This window comes from Calypte anna, chromosome 1, assembly GCF_003957555.1.
Source record: "Calypte anna isolate BGI_N300 chromosome 1, bCalAnn1_v1.p, whole genome shotgun sequence".
Taxonomy (NCBI): Eukaryota; Metazoa; Chordata; class Aves; order Apodiformes; family Trochilidae; genus Calypte; species Calypte anna.
This window is the reverse complement of record NC_044244.1, coordinates 189,521,000-189,545,458: the sequence shown is the minus strand read 5'-3', so window position 1 is coordinate 189,545,458 and position 24,459 is coordinate 189,521,000. Positions and strand designations below refer to the sequence as shown.

Sequence of the window (24,459 nt, the reverse complement as noted above, 5' to 3'; positions counted from 1 at the left end):
GGAAGAACACTGTCTTAATGATCCAGTCGTTCTTTCCCTTTGTGTGCCACACACACTTCTCCTGTTTGCTACACAGAGGACCTCTGGGAAGCACAGAAAGTAGGTTATAAACACGATTACTAGCAGATTTGCTGAAAGAAGAGACTGTTCTTTGACCACATGATCTGGAGATGCTCCTCAAGAGGTGGTAGCATGGAGATGCAAACTCCTTGGTCTTCCCCTCTCGTACATCCCTTCTTTGTATCCAGACGTGTGTGTGGTTTGCATGTGAGCAGTGAATCACTATTGCTAGGTGAAGATTCTGCTATGACGAAGATAAATAAAAAACCCCACACATCTATAGCTGTTCTAAAGATGAGATATATCTCAAGGAGAATACTAACTTGCATCCTGTTCCAACTACCTTTAAATCTTTCTGGGAATATGCACTGTTTCATATCTTCAGTTTTAGTTTTAATTCTTTAAATAATTCTTTTTATTATATAATCTACAGACAGTGGTGGAATGACAGTGCTGGAATATAAGATCTTAATTTCCTCTCACTTCTTGTTTTTGAGAAGAAAGAATCTGATCTTTTCCCAACCTTAAATATAAAATGTTTTCATTGTTTCAAGAACATTTTTGTTTCTTAGATTTAGAAGAGTCTCATCCTAAAAATAGGCTCATATCAGAAAAGTCTATGTGAATATCACTCTGAGAAGACATATTTGAAGAGAACAGTCTTAAGTGAGACTTCCATAGACTTCTCCCATTCTGAGTTTTAGTAAGCTGTTGAAGAAGAGCTTTAAAGTTGCAAGTAAAATCAGAATCATGTATTTCTTGTGAAAAGACAGAGATGCACACACAAATAGTCACGATTTTCTAGCAGTGCCATTGACTTGATTTCATACAGAACTGCAAGTAAGGGTCTGATAGCATAGGAAGCTGTCTCTGAAATTGTCTTGCTGTCTATTTTTTAACTATGTAGATCATGTCACAGGTTTGTCTTTTTGCAATAAAAATAAACCTTACATAATTCTTCAGGATTCTTTTTCTAGGCCTTTCCCTATGTCTCATTTTTAGTAGGAAAACAGAAATCTCATGTATTCCAAAGTGTAAAACGTTTTCCTTTCATATTGGAAGTTGTCAAAGAAGATTGAGGGTAAGCACAAGTCTTCAAATATATAAATAGTGCTCTTAGAAAGGCAGGGAAGTAACAGCTTCCTTTGTTCACATAGACAGGACAGCAAACAATGGGTTTAAAAAAAAGTTTAACAGTTTAAAAATGTAGGTTAAGCATTATAAGGAGTGTGAGGAGTAATTAAGCAGTTGCCTGAGGAGAGTGTGGAATTTTTATCTTGGAAAGATTCTAAGCAGAGCCATCAAAAGATGGTTTAAGTATGAATTAGGTAGAGATGATCCTGAAGTGCAGAAGTGAAAGCCTTGACTGACATACTGTGCCATTTTCTGCAGTGCTAAGGCACAGCTCTACTCAATCATATTGGCTACTTTCCTATAGTTGTTAATGCCAGTTTTAGATAAGAAAGATCAGATCATTCAGTATTTAAATAATTTAATTGGACTCTCCCATAAACTGTCATTTCATGAGAAGGATATGATCACTACCAATATCAGTTCATTGTTTCACATTGAGCAAGACTGCCTCTTGACCTCACTGAATCAGTGTTGCTTTAAGGTAATACTTAAGTAATAAATACTAATACTAAGAGGTTCTATATAAATATAAATACTATATAAATACTAATACTATATAAATACTAATACTAAGAGCCTCCAAAGGGAAACACACGTACAGAGTAAAACACAGTGTCTTGCTTGAGTTGCTCACTGTCTAAATTAGTCATGAAATAGATTTACAGAGAAAAAGCCAATACATATAAATTTCATGACACATAAATAATCACGAATGAATACAGTGCTAGTACTAGTATTAAAGTTCACATCTCCTGGGACTAAGACCTGCATTCATGATCTAGTCATGTTTGTCCTTCTGTCTTTTCACTCATTGCAGTGTACTGCACAACTTCTTTCACAACTGATCAGAAAATCAGGTTATTTATTTGTTTTCACTGTAGAAGTTTGCCGTACTTTACTCATAAATCCTCAAGCATAATTTGTGGGGTCTTTATGCTAATCTTTTGTGAATTATATCATAGAAAAAAAATAATGCTCCTTTCAGATATTAAGACTCCTTGGCCAGCCACTCTGGTCCTGTAATCTGCAGCAGGACCCGCTCTGGGGCTGTTATTTCTCACCTTGAGGGACCCTGAGCTGCAGCGTTGCCAGGCAAAACAGAAACCACAAAACTGCTTTTCAAAACTAAGTTACTCTAGTATCCTAGGATAACTCTAGGACACTTTGGATATAGGAGGGAAGAGAGCTTTTAAATTACCTAATCTCTTTTACAACTCCAGAAAAGCAAACCTTTATTTTATGTTTTAGTTCTTTGTCTATTGAGTGGCAGTGAAGATTCTGACTGAATGCTGCTAATTGCAGTGCATTTAGTTACTTGGCATACTATGATAGCTGCTTCCTTGGGCTACATGCCTGAACAAGACAACTTGGAGATAAAAAATAAAAAATAAATAAAATAATAAGCTTCCTTTCAGGTAGTAGTAGAGAGTGATAAAGTCTCCCCTCAACCTCCTTTTTTCTAGATTAAACAACCCCAATTCTCTCAGCCACTCCTCATAAGGCTTGTTCTCCTAACCTTTCACCAGCTTGGTTGGCCTTCTTTGGGCATGCTCTAGCACCTCAATGTCCTTCTAACAGTGAGGGGTCCAAAACTGAACACAGTATTTTATTCCCAGAGAAGAGATTTGTACACTTATGTTACATTTAACTTTCACATTTTTCTCAAAGCTTATCCAGTAAGAACTATTTTAGACAGAAAAATTCTTGCTGCTTAAATTTTCCCTGAAGCAGGCAGAAAAAACCAAGAATGGATTTGGATCATATTTCAGGTTTGCAAACTTTCATACTCTCATTTATTTTACAATAATTTCTCTGCCAGCTGGACTTTCACAAGCACAGGAAAAGACATGTTAACCCACACCATGTAGCACGCTTTCAGGAGGGAATTTTTTGCATCTTCTACAAAGTGAGATCTTCACCCAACAGACATTTTTACAAGTCTCACAAAAGATCTCTATAAATTATTGAAAAGAACTCATTTCCCTCAGATAATCTATCTTGCTTTAATTTTGCTTCAGCAGTAGTTTCCCTTTCTGGTGGCTAACCAGGTTTTTTTCATATATTGCTGAGTTCCTAACAACCAAACTACTTTGGGGACTTCCTGAACCTAATGGGCGTCCCCATTTTATTCTCCCTCATTATCCTCATTTCTACTACTCACCTTCTACGTAGCTATTTTTGTTGCAGTACCTGTAAGCCTCAGAATCAATAACAATTTCCTCCAATCCATCTCCTCAGAAGCTAAGTATTTTTTATTAGTAGAGGTGATTTGTTAAAGCTAGAGAATACATGAACTGTTTTGAGAAGAATGGTCACTGCTTCATTGGGTCTGTTCCTTCTTGCAGAGCCTCACTTAAATTGCTTTTGATCATCACACTTCTGGAACTGGTGTCCTCTCTTTATTCACCTTCAGTTGAACATGCTCCACCAATGCTTGAGAGGTTTCCTCTTGTCCTGAGTCACAGCCCTTTGGTATCACAACAACACCATGCCCGAGTCTCATCCCAAGGGTGTTACAGAAAAAAAATCATCACCAACTATAGTGATCACAGAGGTTTTGCTCAAATATCAGGCACTGGCAGTCAGGAGACAACTGGCCATTATATAAAATGAGAAACAGCTGAAAACAGCTTACAATGATTTGTTTTTATCTACTCAATCTATACTCCATATTTATTTCTGAAATATGTTCCAAAGTTATTCTGTGATGAAAATGTATCATTTGTTGTCTAATGAATTTTATCTGAAAGGTTATCTACTGGCACATGATCTGTGAATGACACAAGCAATAAAGACAAACAGAGGAAGCCTAGTGTGTGTATCTCATTTAAGGTGAACATAGGGTCAAAAAAAATAGGCTTTTTTACAACTGAAAGTCATCTTTTTGTTTTTGAGGTTAAGTCCAACTCTTCAGGATGCACGAGGTAAATATTTGCTAGCACTTGGGCTTCAGATTGGAAACATTAAAGGTAAACCCAAAAGAAAAATTGAACAAAAAAAAAACCTAACAGAAAGTGGAAATATTGATTTCTTGTGGTTTCACATAGAACACCTGTGTGGTTTCGGGAACTTAATTCTTTCTGTGAATTCAGAAACAAAATAAAATAATTTTTACTTCACAGAACAAGAGGGAAGCAAAATGTGTTTGTGGGTTAACAAAAACCTATGTATTAAGAGATAAATTTTTGTATTTGAGCCCATTGCTTTTCAGTAACAGGCAATCCCCCCCCACTTCGACTGTCCTCTTATAACCTCCACAGTTCAAAGGGCAGCCCAGAGCAGCTCCAGGATCAGAGCTGGAATGACAGTATAAATCTTACCTAATCCATTTTCCTGCATAGCTTCACAAGATAAATTACTTGCATCAGCCTTCTTTTATTTCAGATATAACTCTTTACCCTATGAGTGCTCTGACACATCTTTCCTTTACAAAATCTTTCTACATATTTTTGTCACCTGTATAACTGATGTACAAAAAAGCCCCAACATCACGTGTTTGCAAAACATGGGTTATTCCAGGTATCACATCGATATCAGGTCACTGCCTTAGGCTGTTCTCCACAGAACCAAACAGCCAGCTTAGCTCTGGACCAACAGGTAAATATTCATAGCCAACAGAGCCAAACAGCTGAAAATGGGGAGAACACAGCATGCCACAATTTTGAAAAACAGAGCTTTAAATCCCTACAGGAACTAATTTTGTTTTTCTTTCTGGTTTAGATCTGGTTTTACTACTTTCAATTTATCACTTTAGCTTTAGTGAATAAAAGACAAATAGTGAATAGCAACTTTCTTATAATGAAGCATGACAGCTCCCACTGCAGCTAGAAGCAGGTATTTTTTGACAAAAAAGCCACAGCTAGTTTTCTCTAGACCTTGCTTTTTTGAAGACCTAGACCTGTATTTCTTCATTCTTATCCATAATCAGCAATTACCAAATTCCTTATTCTAAAGAGTGTCTTGGAGGACTAAAATTAGCAATGCTTTACATAAACAAAACCCATACAAAATTAAGTATATTTTGGAGTCTGGAGTAGCTAATGGTAAACATACTTTTTGAAAATTATTCTTACAGGCCTCTAAATCTGGGTGCTGCTGCAGAGCATTGGCAACTTTTTGTGTTTAGGTTAAAAGAAGATAGCAAAGATTACATGGCACCAGATTCAGCTAGATACAGTGGAGGTGGTATTTGTTCTGCTTTACTCTAAACAACTAGAAAGTAAGTTTTGCCACCAAAATCAGTCATCAAGATAATTTTTATACAAGGCCTTTTCCAGAACATGATTTCTCTGAGTTACTTTAAATGTCCACATTAAAAACAAGGGACCTAAGAAGGTTCTGTTTTTCTCTTGTATCTTTAGAGGGAATCCTGATGTTCTAGGAATGGGAGTGTACAAACTGTAGAACACCAAATATATTTAAGTAAATCTCACCCTGAGGGCTATGGTTCCTTTGGGTGTCAATCCATAAAAGAACCAAGATAATCCATGGAAGAGCCTGTATTACATGTATATGAAAGGGAGGGCAGACATAGTTACCATAGTACAGAAAAATAAGTAAAAAATTCACAGCTGAAACTGCCAAAATGTAGGCTGATGCTAAAATTAAGGGCAGAGGCAAAAGTCCTTGTTGTTGCCTTTTTGTTTTCCCCTTTGACCCAGGGGAAGGGTAAAGGCAACACGGCAGACTGGCAGGAGAGGCAGATGTCCTGTCAGTGAGACAATGTCAGTGCCCCAGCTTCCAAGATAACTAAGCAGAATTGCAATCCTTACAGGTTTCCCCGAAGGTCTCACCAGGATCTCTAGTTTCACTAACACCATTTTGTTTGTGTTCCTGTACAGTTTATGCCTGGGACAACATCAGATCTTCTTTCCAATAGTGCAGGCCAGATTGTCTGGCTCCTGGTACACTCCATTTTGTGGTCAGTGCATAATTTTTCTCATGTCCTTTAGCGTCCCTTGTTGAATATATGGCACATAGAAAGACCCCCTTAGGTTTACATTAATATCTTTTACTTTTCTGCTCACTAGTCAAGGGCCTTCTCCTGATGAATGAACACATCTGATGGAGTTCTCCTTTCTTCCTTTGGTGTTTATGGAAGGAACCACTGACACCATGGAGATAAGAGGAAGAATTACCTACATATTGCCTTTAGGACAGTAAGCACATGTCAACACATCAGCTCAGGAGGAAAACTTAATAGTTAACAAACTATATTTTGGGAATATCTATTTGAGGTCTACCCAGAGGTCCTATCAGCGATTCTTAATACTGTATTACTCAGACGAAGCGCAGCTTCAGGATGCATACATACATAATCTATTTTAAGATGCAAAAAACAAAATGCGTGATACAGATTAAATATTTGTGTGTCAGCCTTCTCCTACACAATGCTATTAAGACTGGTCAAGCAGACTGTGTTTGCGTGACATGCCAGGAGAATGATGCATGTCTTTGTAGCCTGTGTACCATTACGACATGGCTGACGTTACTTTCTATCTTTTAGATATGTCTAGGAGACACCATGAGGATGTGTTTGCTTGACTGGACTGCCTTATTCTTTTGCCCTACTCAGTCAAGACACTGGCTGTAACTTCATGATATTACTCACCTGCCCAGCAGCAAAAATTCACCAGCGAGTCCCAAGCGCCTCATGGCCATTAAGAGCCCTCTCACAGTCATCCCTTCACAGAAGCAGGCAACAACTCTTGCCTTGGGCAGGTGGCTCCGAAGCTTTCGCAGGAGCTTGTCAAAGCTCTGTTCCCCAGCATTGCTATAGATCTTGTAGGAATGTGCAATGCAGATCCCTTCCTTGGCAGCCATATCTTTGAAAGCTTCCATTCCGCTTTCTCCATAGTTTCCTAAGTACAAAAGGAAGCACAGATGCATATATTAAAATTGGCAGAAGTTTTTCTTGCTTTTGAAACAGCAAATATTTTAAAGAATATAAAATTTATCTGCACAGAGATCAGCATACAAAACCCAAAACTTTTCACAAAAAAAAACCTTGACATTTTAATTAATAATTTTTCAAGCCAAGATAAAGCAATTTTTCTAGAAACCTCACTTCTGCCTGGGAGCCTACATCTCTGCTGAAAGCAAAGGCTGTTTGATTCCTGTAACGATCCAGTCCAGTGTGCACAACAATGTATCTATAAACTGCAATCTCTTATGATTCTCTTACATTGACAGAATGTGGTCAAGTTCTCTTGAGTTTATTTCAGAAAAATTAAAATACATCCAGACAATATTTTTAGATGTAATATTTTAAGTATAAGCAATGTAAAACAGTGACTCATAATAAACTGACTTTGTTCTTATTCTGAAAACAACAATTTTTAATTACACTGAAAGTTAAAACATGCTAAAAGAAAGAACTTCTGGTGATTTAGGACAATGATGAGTGGCAAAACAGGATTCTTGTTGCAGAGACCACAAGATCATAAATTAAATAATTACACTTCTGTTTTGTTGGTTTTTCTGTTTGCTTGTTTTTGTTTAAATTAAATGTCTACCAACACATAGGCAAAAAAATCATTCAATCTATTCTTCATCAGTGGGATAAACTGATAAAAAATATAAGCAGATAGATACATTTACTGTTATTTTTTCTGTCTCATCATGGAAAATTCCTCCTTTCCAGGCCCACATAAAAGTCATGGTGCTTCATCAGTGGGTGTGCTGATACCACTGAAAATCATCCCGACCAGGATTGTCCTGGTTCTTTGTGCTCCTCCATCTGTCTGCCTAAACCTGTTTCATGTCTCATTCAAATTAGAAGACCCCTGAAGCAGGAAAACTTTCTCCAAAACATTGTCTTAAGGTCTAAGTACTATTCTACAGAAACAGGGTCAATAAATTAATAAGACTGAAAATGTTAAAGTGATGCTACTGGAAGGAGCTGCTTGTCAGTGATTTGTTACTTTGTAAATTGCAGAATCTCCAAGGGAAATTCTTTCTTTTACCAGCACAGTTACAAATACACTAGGGCACTGACAATGCCAATGTGTGTGAAGCAGTGAGGATCAGACAACTGCATGTGGGCTGTCTCCTGGTTTTGTGACCTTGGAGCCACCAGGCATTCAGCTTGCCCACCTGGGAATTTGTCCCTGTTGCTCTGATGTTTAGAGGCTGTATATGCTCAGCTCTGTACATGGATGTGAAAAACAGTCACCAGTTTGAAGATCTGACCAAATGAATAGCCAAAAGAGACAAAGATCAGAAGAGAGTAAATATGGCTACCTTCATTTCCCTCATGAATGAGTCACTGAGACCTTGAAATTTCCAAATGGTACCCAACTAAAACAGCAACTTAAATACAGATCTGCTGAGCTAATATGACTTTCATTTTCCTCCTGCTGTGATCAGGTCTGATGTGAAAGACATTACTATGCAAATTGTGCCTGGACAAAATATCATAGGATTTTTAAAATCTATTGTTCCAATGTTTCCTGGGACTTGTAAATCAGGTGTCCAGTGCTTCCCCATGTGTCATGCTCTCAGGAGACACTGTGTTTCCTGTGATGCATGAGCATCAAATGATTCCCTTGAGATGCTGAAACAGTTCAGCTAGAGGTCAGAAATGTGGTTCCTCATGAAAGATGTATTATAGCCTCAGAAGTCTGAAGGAAAAATGGAGGTAGTCACATATAACACCCACCAGGTCCCAAGGTCATCTAAAACAAAATTAAACTGTTTGACAGGAAATGCACTACTTTGCTTTAAATTATTCTCCTTCACATCAAGCTGGGTCAAATTAAATGATCAGGCTTATATTTCCTAAGACAAAATTTAAAAAGACAGAAAATCATATCAAACTTTGCCATAGAATTTGGAAGTTTGAGGAAGACGTGTTCCTTAGTGTATCTCAAATAGACTGAAATAATGAACTGAGAATGAATCCAAACTCAGAACTGGATCTCTTCAGTGTTCCAGATACTGTGCTCTTTGTTTGTAAGTGTTATAAACATACAAAATGTTACCCTGAGGCTTGCTGTAAAGCTGAGAATAGGTTTAATTACAGAGCTGAAAAATAGTAGGTCTTGCAAAGAACATAAAGTGCATTAACTCTTTTCCAGTCAAACAAAAGTTACTCTGACAACAAATGTCATGGTCTCATCATGTATCCAGACAGGGAGATTTTGTGAAACCGTACAGAGAGCAATGCATCATCCAAAATGAGAAGAAGCATGTTATGCTGCAAAAGATACTTAACAGAGGGTTATGTTCTTAGCATTTGGAAGAAAAACTTCTTGGCAGTCCAAATCTGAGAGTGACCAATTTCCCAGCTGAGAAAAGTATAGCTGTATGGCAGAAACTCAGGGGAGATTTGATGAAAACAAAAAGTGTCTTTGCTTCAGGGCCCTCAAACTAATGCACCAGTGGAGCTCTTGTCATGATCAGTACTGATTAAACTTCACTTAATTAATTATTCATAGTGAATTCCCCTGTTGTGCAAGAAGTTTGATGGGGTATGTATATTTAATTTGAGCTATACTGTGGGGATAATGAGCACTTCTTGATGGAAAAAGATCTGTTCTGATGAACTCCTTTGCACCATACATTAGGACGAATTTCCTGAGCCACCTTTTTGTGGAAAACCTGTATATGCATAAAGGTACAAATGTGGCACTGAGGGAAGGGGAGAAGGAAGCAAGGGAAGTTACATTTTCAAATTTTTTTATAAACTTGGGAAGTTACATTTGCATATTCTTATTTTCTTGAGGATGAGATGTGGGGGTTCTCAGTGAAGAGTGTCTCCATGCTTTCTGCATGGAACTGTGCTCCTCATACACATTTGGTTCCTGGGACTGTGGTATTTCCACAGGCATTTCCACAGGACCAGCACTGAAACTGCTACAACAAGGGCAGATTTCCACTGACAGGGTAGTTCCCACTCTTCAGTCAGGTCTATGGCACAAGGAGAAAGATACAGAGACTTCTGGAATTGCACACACGGATACACAAGGTAAGAACTTTTGCAACCTGACTCTGAGGAGTTTGCAGCTTTGCTTCTAAATGAAAATTAATTCAAGCCCTTTTTCTGGAACCAAAGCAACATCTTATGTGAGTCCTCTGTGATGAAGCTGCCTACTTCTAGCAATTTATCCACGTAGTTATTTTGTTTCCACTTCTAAAGTTACAGAAAGAACCTAAGAAAAAATTAAACAGAAGAGAGAGATTTATTTACTTTTTCTTGGCTAGTTCTTATTAAGCAGAAAAGACACAGCAAACAACACAAGCTGAAGTTGAACTGTGATCAATTTATTTATAGTCATCTTCTCCACCACCAATCTCCATTTCAGCATTTGGAAACCTGCATCTCTGTATTGTGACTGATTCCACTGGGGGTAGTATCGCAATTTTTTACTGGATATTCCTCCCTCTTGAAAGTTTGTCTGTCGGGGGTGTAATCAGAGCTGTTTGCTGTTGATAGTTTTTTAAGTATGTCCTATACACATGGCAACAACTGGCAGCTGGTTTCCTTTAAAATGACAGCCTGAATCCTGCATGTTACCTACCTGAACATCTGGCCCTAAGCCCAGCTCAAAAGCTACTCCAGTATGTCTCTGCATGTTTTAACAAAATGATTACATCATCATGCAAAAAATTTATCTCTTCTTCAGAGCTGGAATTTTATTCAAAACTCAAGCATATGCATCCCCACCTACAGCCTAACTATAACAATCTGTTCGTTCCACTTGCAATGAATCAGTACTAGAAACTATTAAGAAGCTTAAAAAGAACAGATTGTGCTTTTTTCCAAATGAAGCTTAATATAGTACAGTACATAATAATACTTCAATCTGATAGAAAAGGGTCAGGAAAACTGCAGACTGCTTGCTGCTTCTCCCACCCAGCTATTGAGGCAATTAAGCTCTCTGAACATAAACTGTTAAGATCTTATCTGCATTACATAGCAAAACATCAAGGCTTTTAATGTTAATAAACAAAATATACTGACATTTGCTCTATCACACTAAAGGTTATTGATATGAGAGTCCCTGCATCCAAATGGAGCAATGAATTGCATTTTCTTCTGCCCTGGGATTTTTAGGCTGTCATAGGTTTATTTTTTAATACAAGAGCTTGTTTTAGCTGCAAATTCAAAATGTTATCAGGTAATTAGTTCATAAGAGTTTCAGTGAATATACATGCAAATCAGCCTTTAGGAGAGATTTAAGATGTAAAATTGCTATGGGTAGGATGCAGTGAAAAGCCACAAAGTAAAAGAAGAAGAGGCACAAATAAAATTGAAGGAAAGCCTCATGTCATTTATTTAGATGGTAATACTCCTACCTACCAAAAAGTATATTTATTTAAGCAAAAGTGCTACCATTGTTTTTATAAAGAAGGAAGAGTAGAACAGTACAATACTCTACTCTGCTTCTGAACCACAGAATAAAAGCCAAGTCATGTTAAAATTCTCAGAAGGTATTTCACAAGAAATATAGGGAATATAGACCATTTTTTACTAGCTTTCATTGCCATCACTAAGATGAACTTTTCCAGAAATACCTAAAAATATCTAAGTAGGTATAATTTTGAAAATTCCTGTGGGAGTGATGTAAGATCTTTATGAAAGGCAACATGTTGATTGATTACCAGAATGATCTTACTGAAAGTGAAAGCTATGGGGGTGTAGAATAGTTTCCTAAATGGGAAGTCTTTTTGAATGTGTCTTTGAACTTTAGAATTCAAATTAATCATTGCAAAACACCAATAAGACCTGGTACTACAGGTGCCTAATAGATAGTGTCCATATTTAACTGCCATGACTGTATGAATCTTTAAAACTTCACCAGTATTAAGAACAGGGACATAATACCAAATATCTTGAGCAGCTACAGCAACTGCATGTCACTGATACAACATTATAAAAATCATAACCTTCCTCTTACAATTATGCTGTGAATAAAGTGGGACAGTAGAGCATTACTTCATGCTAAAGGTTATAGACTAAATGAAATCAAATAACATGTAGCTTAAATTCTGAAGATATGCGTATTTAAAAAAGGAAATAAACCATAACATATTTTGATTTAATAAAAATATTTTAATTGAATTATTTTAAAATATCACTTCAGTTTTTCTATTGTGCATATGTATAAAACGATAAAAAATTAAAGAATAAGTTAATTTTGAAAGCAATCCATCAGATCAAATGAGAATAGGTCCTCAAAATACATTCCACTCAAATGTGTCTTGGGATGTTACCTCACAAAATACTCAATCCAAAAATCTGAATTTCATGGAAATAGATTTTATATATACATACATATGTATATATATATTTGTACACACACACATTTGCAAGGATATTATTTGCCAGGTAAACTCAAATGGAAGAAGAGAACCTATAGGTTGCGAAAGGAAGGGCTGGCCACTTGGGAGGAATATAAGGCTGTTGTCTAAGAATGCAGAGAGGCAACTAGGAAAGCTAAAGCCTCCTTGGAATTAAGGACAACAGGAAGGGCTTCTTCAAATACATAGTAGATAAAACTAACACTAGAGTCAATGTAGGCCCACTGCTGAATAAGGTGGGTGCTCTGGTGACAAATGATACAAAGAAGACAGAATTGCTAAATGCTTTCTTTGCCTCTGTGTATTCTGCTGGAGGATGTCCTCAGGAGTCCCAGGAACCTAAGGCCACTGAGGAAGTCAGGGTAAAGGTCAAGTTTGTCTTGGTTGATAAGGGATGGGTTAAGGATCAGATAATGAGTCTGGACATCCATAAATCCATGAGTCCTGATGGGATGCACCCCTGGATGCTGAGGGAACTGGAGGATGTCATTGCTAGGCTGCTCTCCATCATCTTTGGTAAGTCATTGGGAACACGAGAGATGCCTGAAGACTGGAGGAAAGTAAATGTCACTTCAGACTTCAACAAAAGCCAAGAAAGGGGACCTGGGTAACCACAGACCAGTCAGCCTCACCTTCATCTCTGGTGATGGAACAACTCATCCTTGATGCTGTCACCAGGCACAGCAAGGGCAAGAGGCTTATCAGGAGCAGTCAACATGGCTTTACTAAGGGGAAGTCATGTCTGATGAACCTGAGAGCCTTCTATGAGGATGTAACCAGGTGGATGGATGATAGAGCAGTAGACAGTTTATTTTGATTTCAGGAAGGCATTTGACACTGTCTCCCACAGCATCCTTGGAGTTAAACTGAAGAAGTGTGGCCTTGATGATTGGGTAGTGAGGTGGAGCAGGAGCTGGTTGAAGGATAGAATCCAGAGAGTTGTAGTCAATGGGATAGAGTCTAATTGGAAGTCTGTTTCTGGTGGAGTCCCTTAAGGGTCAGTACTGGGACCAGTACTATTCAATATATTTATTGATGACTTGGAGAGGGAATAGAGTGCACTCTCACCATGTTTTCTGATGACACAAAACTGGGTGGAGCGGCTGACATCCCAGAAAGCTGTGCTGCCATTCAGAGGGACCTAGACAGGTGGGAGAGTTGGTAAGGGAGATATCTAATGTATTAGAACAAGAGCACAGGTGAAGTCTTACACCTGGAAAACAACAACTCCAGGTACCAGGATAGGATGGGGACTGAGCTGTTGGAGAGCAGCACAGGGGAAAGGCACCTGGGGGTGCTGGTGGATGGAAAGATGACCATGATCTAACAATGTGCACTTGTGGCCAAGAAGGCCAATGGCATCCTGAGGGGGCATTGGAAGGGGGGTGGCTACGTAGGTTGAGAGAGGCTCTCCTCCCTTTCTACTCTGCCCTGTTGAGGCCACATCTGGAATATTGTGCCCATTTCTGGGTCCCTCAGTTGAAGAAGGACAGGGAACTGTTTGAAAGAGTCCAGCACAGAGTGACCAAGATGATTAAGGGAGTAGAACATCTCCCTTATGAGGAATGACTGAGGGAGCTGGGTCTTTTCAGCTTGGAGATATGAGAACAAGGAGTGACCTCATTAAGTTTATAAATATGTAAGGGGCAAGTGCCAGGAGGACGGCGTCAAGCTTTTCTCAAGGATGATTAATGACAGGACAAGATGCAATGGTTATAAACCAGAGTAGTTCCATATAAGAATAAATATTTCACTGTGAGGGTGACAGAGCACTGGAACAGGCTGGCCAAGTAGGTTGTGGAGTCTTCTTATTTGGAGATAGTCAAAGCCCACCTGGATGTTTTCCTGTGTGACCTGCTATAGGTGACCTGGTTTGGCAAGGGGGATTGGACTAGATGATCTTTCAAGGTCCATTCCAACCCCTAATTGTCTATGGTTCTGTGATTCTATAATTTTTAATACAATAATTTCTAACATTCAGGATGAAATTATCCAAATCCTGCTCTGGTGAAAGGACATTACACAGAACAAGTCCTACCAGCCTTTCCTCAGCATGACACAACATTAGATCTCTAGCACCATGCCTCATTTGGAGTCATTCTGAAACTTCCTTCTAGGGCCTCTGCAGAACTGTGGTGCAGGAGAGTACGTAGCCAAGATGAAAAATTCTTTTGATGAAAACATTATATGTTATATACTATTTATTCCCACACGAGTTGTTTTGCTGTCTACTTGTGTTCTTTGGGAGGAGTTGTCAAGAAGGTTTATCTGTTGCTCTTCAAGCAGAATCAAGTGGTTATGTCAAAGGAAGGTTTCTCCAAAGAAACAGCTCTTCAGGCAAAGCAGCCAGATACTGTTTGCTGGGCTTGGAGCAGTATCAGAGAACTAGAAAATATCAAAGGACTGTCACAGGGCAAAAATTCCCTTAGTGATTAACTTAAGAATACTACCTAATATATCCTTAAAATTGCTCTACCTGCTTTCCTTAAGAACATTTTCAGTGATTTAGAGGGTGTAATCTACCAGTCAAGGCCTTATAAATGACATAAAATGCTGATGACTGCAGTAAAGTCTCTCGTTTGCTATCTATATGATCACAGAGAATCCATGTATCTATTTTCTTGGATGTTCATCTTGTCTATTCCAACTGAAAGCTCTTTGAACAGCATTTATCTGTTAATAAGTGTTCATAAAACTGAAAGGATTGCCTACCTGCATGTTACCTTGAGAGATGAAGATACTGCAGTTCAAGATGTGTTGATCTAAAGAAGTATTAGTTACCATAACATCATACTGGTTATACAATTAATTTCCTTCTCTGGGAACAGTTTTGAAATTTTCCAGGTTTTTTTAAAGTTGAGGACAAAAAATGTTTTCATGATAAAAAAAAATTAATCAAACAAAGCACTCCATTTCTAATCCTCTTAAAATTCAATTCCGACTGATTGAAATAAATTGTCAGAATGATCTTATATTTAATTTAGATATTGACCATTTTTCATATAAGCCTCATATTACCTTTTACAATGTAAAATAAAATAAATATATGTATTTTGAATCATGGCACTAGGTTATTTAAAAAATAACTGAAATATTTTGGCATTTTAAAATAAATTCCACATGTTTAGTTAAGAAATAAAATAAATTGTTTTCTATGAGGTTTTTATGTTTCTTCTACTGTTCTTTTTCCAACCAGATATTTTTGTAAAAATGCATTTAGACCAGCTCCATTTGTAGCCTTTGATTAAATAATTGATGTTTAAATTATGTTAGTGAAGTAACATCCAATGAAAACCAAATATAACTGTACTTAATTAAGTTAAATATATCTGTTCATTATCTCCTCATCTGAGTGATCTCATAAGTATCACTTTGATACCAAACTTTCTCTTCTCTTTCTCATCTCCTTTTGGCTATTTTCAAATAATAAATTCATTCCTCTTAGGAAAATTATGACCTAGTTTCACAGCTTAATGCACCTCACTTCTGTTTATCTTTGAATTATCACTTTATAACTTTAAAGACTCATTTAAAGATCCCTGTTATGTGAGAAAAGGGAACAGTCTGGAAACAGCCTTTTCTGTAGCTCCCTTTGATGCATCCTGCTAACTGGCACATCTGCAATCTTCTGCCCTTGTCCACTCGGAAGTGTTTGAAGTCCTCTGTGATGCTAATGTCTGCTAAATGATTTTAAGCTTGACAGCTTTTGCAGAAACATGTGCTATCTCTGACTGCTTTCCTTGTTCTCAGACCAGAGAGATTAAAAATTTTCTGTACTTTCTGTTTGTGAAATAGCTCTTTCTGTCTACCTGACTCAAAGACGTTTCCCTTAGGTATTTCCTGAGTCATTTCATATTTCATTTAAAAATAATATCATTAGTGAAAGCACTAGTGGACTCCAGGGATATTCTAACATCTATTTCATTTTTGTTTAGGATTTTACTTTTCAGATATAAATGGGGACACAGGAGACTGACAGTATTGGACTGGAGGCTGTTCCATTCAAGACAAAATGTTGTTGCAGAAAGAAGAGGGCTTTGTATTTGGAACACTTGGGTCTGTGATCCTGTATCCTTCTTGTGGGTGTAGTGAATTCCCAAGGAATACATCTTCCTGGGATTTCTTCATTGGCATTTGGACCCAGTCCCAGTTCTGGCTTAAACTATTAATTATTATATTTCTTAGAATATTATATATATATATATATATATATATATATATACACACATATACAAATATAACATTATAATTCTTAGACCCTTCTACAAGTAAACAACACCATACGTCTTTATATTCACAACCTCTAACATACCTTGATAAAACATACTTAACTATGGTTTGAAATGGGTCTTTTCTAAAACACACTTGATGTCCTATTCTGCTGCTGCACTGAATGAGCACTGCCAGGAGTCATCCAGCAAAAAGAAGCAAGATTCAGGGATTTGATAGGCTCTGAAGGCCTTCGATTTATCTTTTGAGTTTTCTGCTAAGTGCCTGCCTTTCTGCCCTGTCTCCTCATATGGGAAATGGAGGTAAAAACATTTTCTTACCATCAGTGATATGTGAAAATATTTATTATGGATTGAGCAAAATTTAGATAACTAGAGTGATAAGGACCACGTTTCTCTGTGAATAAATGAAACCTGATGGTTTTGCCTCACAAAAACATATATTTGCTTAGCTGTAACAGTAACTACATCCTATATGTTCACTATAGCAACAATTACTCTGTATGTCTAGCATGTCTTAATAATAATACCCAGTATTTCTCGCAGTAATTGTAGATGATGGCAAGACTAGGCCAAAGAGACCACCTTAATTTCACTTTAAATGATTGTGTGCATTTGTTTTCAGCATGTTTGTTTGGGACAGGAGTGGATTTCATGACTCTCCTGATCTGAGCTCTGAAAAGAGGAAGGTCTATCAGGAATCCATGAATATTCAGTTACTGGAAAGCAGATACAAACAGGTATCCTGTGTTTCCCAGGAGTGCTTGCCAAAAGATTTTGAAGGGGATTATATGCAGTTTCTTGGGGCATATTAATAATTTTATTCACATTATATCATTCTTAAATTATGCTGTGTAGGATGAGAAGGTCTATACTGTGTGACTAACTACTTTCTTGGAGATAGTCTTATTTTAGGAACATGCTGGATAATTTTTTTTTTTTTTTTTTTGAGGATAACAAAGATTGCATCCTAGAAGAATATTTTAATAATTCATTTGAATATGTTAGGGATACATCTCATTTCTTAATTGTAAGGGGTCTTAGCAAGTAGAACACAATTATCCTCACCTTTTGGATGCAGAAATTGAAGAAGAAAAAGATAATAACAAATACGAGTTGAAGAATATGATCTGCTGAATTTCAAACTAAGCTAGTTTGGTTTTTTTAGAAGGTACTTACAGTGATGGAGATTTCATGGCTGCTTTGGACAGTCAGCTTGGAAGACAAACTAATCTTTCATGAATTTTCTTACCCTAGTTTTTCTACGGTCTCTTTCAATGCAAGCCTATTACAACTTGTCTCTTTGTCCTTCTTTGTCACTTCTGTTAACTCTTGCAATCCATTTCAATATCTGGGTCTTGTTTTCTGCAGAACTGACTCTCAGTTAATCATTTCTTATCTAGTATTTAAACATCAGATTATTCTGTTCTAGCAGCAGCTTCAATTAGTATGATACTATTTACAGATTTCATAACCATACTTCATTTACCATGATTTAAATCAGTACTGGAAATATCTACTAAAACCAGATTCAAGACAGATAACCAAGAAAGACACTGACTTCATCATTCCTGTTGAAAAGCTAACATGTAAGAAATAGTTTGAATAAAGTTTTCAAGCTCATTGTGCACATAACACTGGGAATTCTAGACTCATATCTCCTTGATGTGTTTGTAAGAATGTTCATGTGTGATGGAAAAGTTGAATTATTTTAAGACACAGTAATTCATTCTCCACAAATGTTCTGAACTAGATACTACTTGACAGGATTAATTTTTGAACATTATACACTGACCATTTTTTTGGATGGGAGAAAATTGCACATTTCTTACAAATTGTTGCTTATTTCTTACAGAAGTGGAATGAGATTGACTGAGCTCTGTGTTCTTTTTTTTGTTTGTTTTTTTCAAGGTAGGGAGTATTACAGTGTTTCAGTTTGTTGGAACCTTTTACATATGCAAAATTTGTCCAGGAGCAAAATTAAACTCCTCAACACTGTTTCAGTCAATTCAGTAAGGTAGATGAGCCATTATATAATCTCTAGAAATGTCTCTAATTTCTGAATTCTTCTTCACACTTGTTCTAGCCTGAGATAGAATCTGACAGGCAGAATTTAGGTACTTGAAAAAAATTCAGTCCCAAAAGCCTTAAGCAATTGCTGCTTATGTTTGAATTGTCACTATTTATCAAGTCCCCTTCATATTCAAGTCTCCAAGTACATATAAGATGTCTCCACATTAAGTGAGTCACACATTCTTGAATCATTTTTTTACCAGAAAGATCCTTTTAATTGGATGGGTAGGCTGTGGTCTCACCTCTTTTATATTAGGTGTTTTCCACCTTCTTTCCAGGAAAAATTGGTTATGCACTGAGAAAAGATCAGGAACCTAAAGGTATAGATTTTGCAATGCATTCTTCTCAGGCACATACAATTACTCCATATTGCCTGAAATCTTTCTGGAACACAACAGCTGTAGCTGAAGACAAGTTAGTTTATCTTGTGGCAAATTAGGACTTTTTTTTAAAGTTACTAATCCTCTTCCTTTAACAATATCAGTTCCCTCTAGCCTCCATTTTTATTTTTTTCTATTTTTTTTTTTTTTTTAAGGGATAGGGTTCTTTATATAATCCATGATGCAAAGAACTGGAAAACAAACTAGAAAAATATAGAACTTGAGGAATAAATAGTCAGGGAAAATTTTAAATTCAAATTCCTCACATCTTGTTTATAGTTTTACTAAATATTTCCTTCTCTATTCTTTAACTCTATCTATATCTTTAACTCTTCTCTATTCTTTAACAATATCAGAGTAGCAAAATGTTTCCATAGAATACTCATCTACTGAAAAGAAAACAGCATCAAAAAAACCCCACACTGCCTTCAAACAATTAAACCTCCATCCCATCACTGCATATTCCAAGATCATATTAGTAAAAGAAAAGGAGTGTTAGACTTCAGGTCTTTTCGTTCCCTTTTGCAATAATATTCACTTTCAGCATGTTTAGGAGCCAGGTCATATTTTCCATGAGCATTGCCTTCCTCAAGAAACTTCTCTGTAAACTGAATCCTGATGTTGGGAGCAGGGGTGGTGCAAATGATCCTATACTATAGTTGACATTACAACGTAAATTTCAGCATTTGCAGGATCAGCATTGGCACTTGGCATGGTAGATTAATAAGAGCATTCAGGAAGATCAGTCTGTACTCATTTAGCTGCTCTGTCGAGTGCCCTTTAATCACCATGATTTCAAGGATGCCACTGACACTAAAGGAAATGTGCTCTGGGCACTGATGCTGCTTTACACACTGACATTGTTTGCTTAGGTATTGGAAGGAAAACCATTAGGAAAATGCTAACAGACAGCATCACTGCAGAAAGGTTTTGCATAGGGGATGCATTTAAAAATATATGCATCTGCTCCAGAGCTCTGGCCTCTCCTGAAAGAACAGAAAGAGTAGGAGCCTTTTGTCCAAAAAACAGGTGACAAAGTTATCACAGGACTCAAAAGTCTTCCTAACTGTGAGGTGCTCAAGTGCAAAGGTGATATCTTTTTGTTATGTGTAACACTGCAGTCTATCATATTTATTTTCTTCCTTAATGATCTGAAGAGGGAGTAAACAACATTAATGAAACTTGCCAAAGACTTTGAACTAGACAGTGATGCCAGCCAAGATACAGAAACATTGCAAATTTTTGTAAAGATATTGTTGACTTGGCTAGAAGTTTGGGAACAGAAACAAGCTCCCCCTGTCCCACTTAAACTAAAAAATTATGGACTAGGTGGAAGGAGAAAAACAAATGCACTAGAGAAAGCAGAAAGAAGACATAAATTTCCAATGAGATTTGATTAAGTAAACATGCAAGTGACATGTGACTTTGTGTTTTGTTTTATTGTTTTGGATTGTTAGTTTAGACTTTGGGAAAAATATTTTTTTCTTAATTTTTCATTTTTCTTAATTTCTTCATTTTATGGAGCACACTTTTCTGACTGTTTTTCTTCTGGAAAAAAATAGGTAAATGTTGGATCGTTACATCCCAAATCACCAGTAATTGTCTCCCATTAGCACCCTTAGAATTGATGTTTGAAATGCAATGAGTTCCATCTGACTGAGGATACCTGATCCATATATTCTACTGTGGTTAGCCTATGTATAGTATCAAAATGTAATCTAGGATGGGTTCTTTTGATCTTTCCTGCTGATATTTGCTCAGTTGAACTAAAAATATATTTTTGCTTTGTCTATCCCTGTAGCTGATGAGCAATGCTGAATTTTGTAATCCATAAATCTCCTCCAAACTTGTTCTGTACTACTTGTATCTACAAAAAAGTTTATGCATGTAGTCTCTTGTAAACTGTGGATTATGAGACATGACAATGTTCATTTCTACCATGCCAAAAGTGGTCATGGAAGTTGATATGTTAAACATAGAAAAGAAAATTTAGGGCTTAAAATACCATTTTTTCCCCAGAACACTAAGGTATAAATTCAAATATTTTAAGAATACAAATATTTTGGTAAACTTTTTTTGAAAACTCCAAGAATAAGCAAGAATAAGAAAAAGATAATTTGCAAGATTAGAAGTAGTATCCACTACATGAATTAATCCTAAAATATATGGAAAGGCACTTAAAAGATGTAAACTAAGGACCAAGTTTTAGTTTGACATATGTGATTTGTCTAGCTTGATAAGATCACTGCAGTAGTCATAAGTACTCCTATATGTAATAATAATATTAATGTCACAGAATCACAGAATCACAGTATGTCTTTGGTTGGAAGAGACATTCAAGATCAACCAGTCCAACTTTGACCAACACTAAGTCATCACTGATAATAGCACCTGAAGGAAACAAAAAACCTAGGAAAATTAAAAAAACATTACTAAAAGATTGGTAACTTTCCCCTAAATTTCCTAAGTTAAACAGATTTCTTTTAAACAATGTCTGCTTTACCATATATTATATTTTACATCATTTTAATGGGAAAAAATTATCTTATTGTCTCAGGAATGTCAAATAGTTTTTTTTATTTTGGTCAATTTCTTTTATTCCAAAATAGTAGCATATAAATTTAATTGTGCAATATAATATGTGAGAGGTCAATTTCTTGTGTATTTCAAAGTACACACTATATTTCAATGCAACTAAAATCAGATATGTTATAATGAAACATATATTAATGAAATTAACCACAATATTCAAAATGTAAACCCCAAAACATTCCTATAGTACTGAAGCAAAATATTTAAAAGGTTTGTAGTCTTCCTCTTCAGAGAAATGTCATCCTTTAAGGTATTCAAAACTTTTACTATTAATTCAGAACTGGAATTTTAAAAAATAAGAATGCTGGAAATTTGATTCCCATCAATCTCCAATGCCAATTTCTGTCTTAATTCCAGAAAAGACATGTTTTTAAAAGTCTAGTAAGTGACCTTATAGTAAATCCCTTTTAAAAGTGTACCCAAACATCACAATTTGGTATAAAAGACTGTAGTAGGAGAGTTGTCCAGCAACTATTTAAGAATGAATGTGAAATCTTAAGCTGCCTGGACTTAGTTTAATTTGAGCACACAGAAGATGCAGGGAATCAACTGAGATATCAAAGATTTTTTTTCTCAGTCCGTATTAAAACTTCCTCAGAACTTCATTTTGATTTTTATCTTTTCAAATCATAAACTCTTGAGGTTCTTGCAATCCTCATAGACCTGTTTAAACACATGACACTGTATTTGGCATGAACATTCATCAGCAATGAAACACTTTGTTATAAAATACCACTTAGAAAAGTCCCCAGGGTAAATCCCAGGAGGAGGGAGAAAACAAAGAAAATAAAAAATAATAAAAGAACATAATAAAAACACAGTAAAGTCCTTTTCATTTTGTATACACTTGTCATATTGTACTAATTTCTGATATCAGTAGAAATCATAAAATGAAGCCACGCCACAGCAGCAATCTATTTTTGGAACAGTCTGAGCATGGTGCACTGTAACAAGCTGTGTTTATAGGAGGTGATAATCAAAGGAAACTTCTCAAAAGCACAAAGCTTGCACAGGTGATATAAAAGAGAAGAGACAAAGAAAGAACAAAGAAAAGAAACAGGGCAAAGATTTTTAACTTTGCTGATGATACCATGTAGTGCTAAGAATTTATATCCTTCAGCTGTGTATCTTTAACTAATATTAATATCAATAAAACTAGTGCTACTACTTGGAGACACCCCCTAAGGTCTTGTCCTCACCTTGTTAATCATGACCCACTTTAGAACCATTACTGTTTGCCCTGTTGCTACAAGCCCTGCTAAAAATTGTGTCCTCATCCTTCTGACAGGCCCCTCCAGGAACTGCAAGGCCTCTATAAGATCACCCTGAGGCTTTCTCTTCTTCAGGTGAACATCCCCAACTCTCTCAGGCTGTCTTCACAGGGGAGGTGCTTCACTTCTCTGATCATTTATGTGACCATTTTCTGGACCCACTCCAAAGGGCCCATGACTTTCTTGTACTTAGGACCACAGAGCTGGACTCATTATTCCAGGTGGGATCTCACCAAACAGAGCAGAGGGACAGAATAGTCTCCCTTGACTTGCTGACTACACTTCTTATGATGCAGCCTGGGATACAATTGCTGCAAGTGTACATGTCTGGCTTGCGTCCAATTTTCCATATTCCAAGATCTCTTAATCCTCCTAGAAAACTGTTTTTCTTACAGAATCAAACAGGACTGTACCTAACAAGATGAGATGTCATCAGCAAATGAATTTAAGTACAGCCTAACTCAGAGCTTTCCATCTCGCACTCAGGGAATTCTCTGAAATTATGAGTAATTTTGGGTATACAACTCATTGGGAAGAGAGAATCAACTCAGATCAGCTGTTCTCCAGTTGAGTACCTTGAGCACTGAAGCATTGACTGAAATGTGATACCTCTGTCTTTCTCATTTGTTAATCCCAGGAAAATCCTCCCTCTCAGTTCTTACTTGATTTGCAATGTATTTTTATAGGAAATATGCAATCTATTTTTGGACTAGAAAAAAATTCTCTCATCCTTAAAAATAAATATCTAGCTATAATGAGAGGTTCATCAAGGAAATTATTTAGTCACCCAATTAAGGGTAGGAAATGGATCCAAATAATTAATCCAGTGCCAGATTTAGAAAATTTTAGACTGTTATTTTCCAGTTAAAGAACTGGAATATCTAGAAAACCTTTGCCTATTTTGGGAAATCTCTCCTCCCATGTTTTTGTGAGCTTGCTTGATTCCACTGACTGATTATGCATCAGGGAAGAATAAAGAAAACCTTCCTACGGGTATTTTGTGAACAAGAGATAATACCCCACTTCCTTTCTCTTCTTTTAGATGGCCCAGTACCAGGGGTAAAGATTTAACAGTTTTATTATAGAGTGGCTGGTATCCTTATCACCATTGATGTTTCTGCCAAAACCATTATTAATCAAATTTTGTTCCTTTGTTTAAGCCAAAGGAAAAAAAATCTTTAAACTAGAATTCCATTAAGAGTTATCAGTAGCAAGTAGAGTTTGTTTGAACAGTTTTAAGTGAATTGGAATCTTTTTTGAACTACTTTTTCTTGGTTTTCTGGAGACTTCTTTTCTTTGTTTTAGCTGAATGTAATCACAATTGCTATAAATATTTAAAACATTGGTAGATTTTTTTCTCCTTGCCTGGCTCCAATATATTGAAGATCTTTTTTTTAACCAGTGCACTGTTGTTAA

At 36.6% G+C, this 24,459-nt stretch overlaps 1 protein-coding gene across 3 annotated transcripts in view; it reads right to left on the bottom strand.

Moving 5' to 3' along the window:
• GRM5 (glutamate metabotropic receptor 5) overlaps positions 1 to 24,459 on the bottom strand; it is a 240,981-nt gene that overhangs the window by 122,550 nt on the left and 93,972 nt on the right. For all 3 annotated transcript variants that reach the window (XM_030460975.1, XM_030460985.1, XM_030460993.1), the window contains exon 2: positions 6,806 to 7,055. In XM_030460975.1, the coding sequence (XP_030316835.1) occupies positions 6,806 to 7,055 (250 nt within the window). The remainder of the gene's footprint in view (positions 1 to 6,805; positions 7,056 to 24,459) is intronic.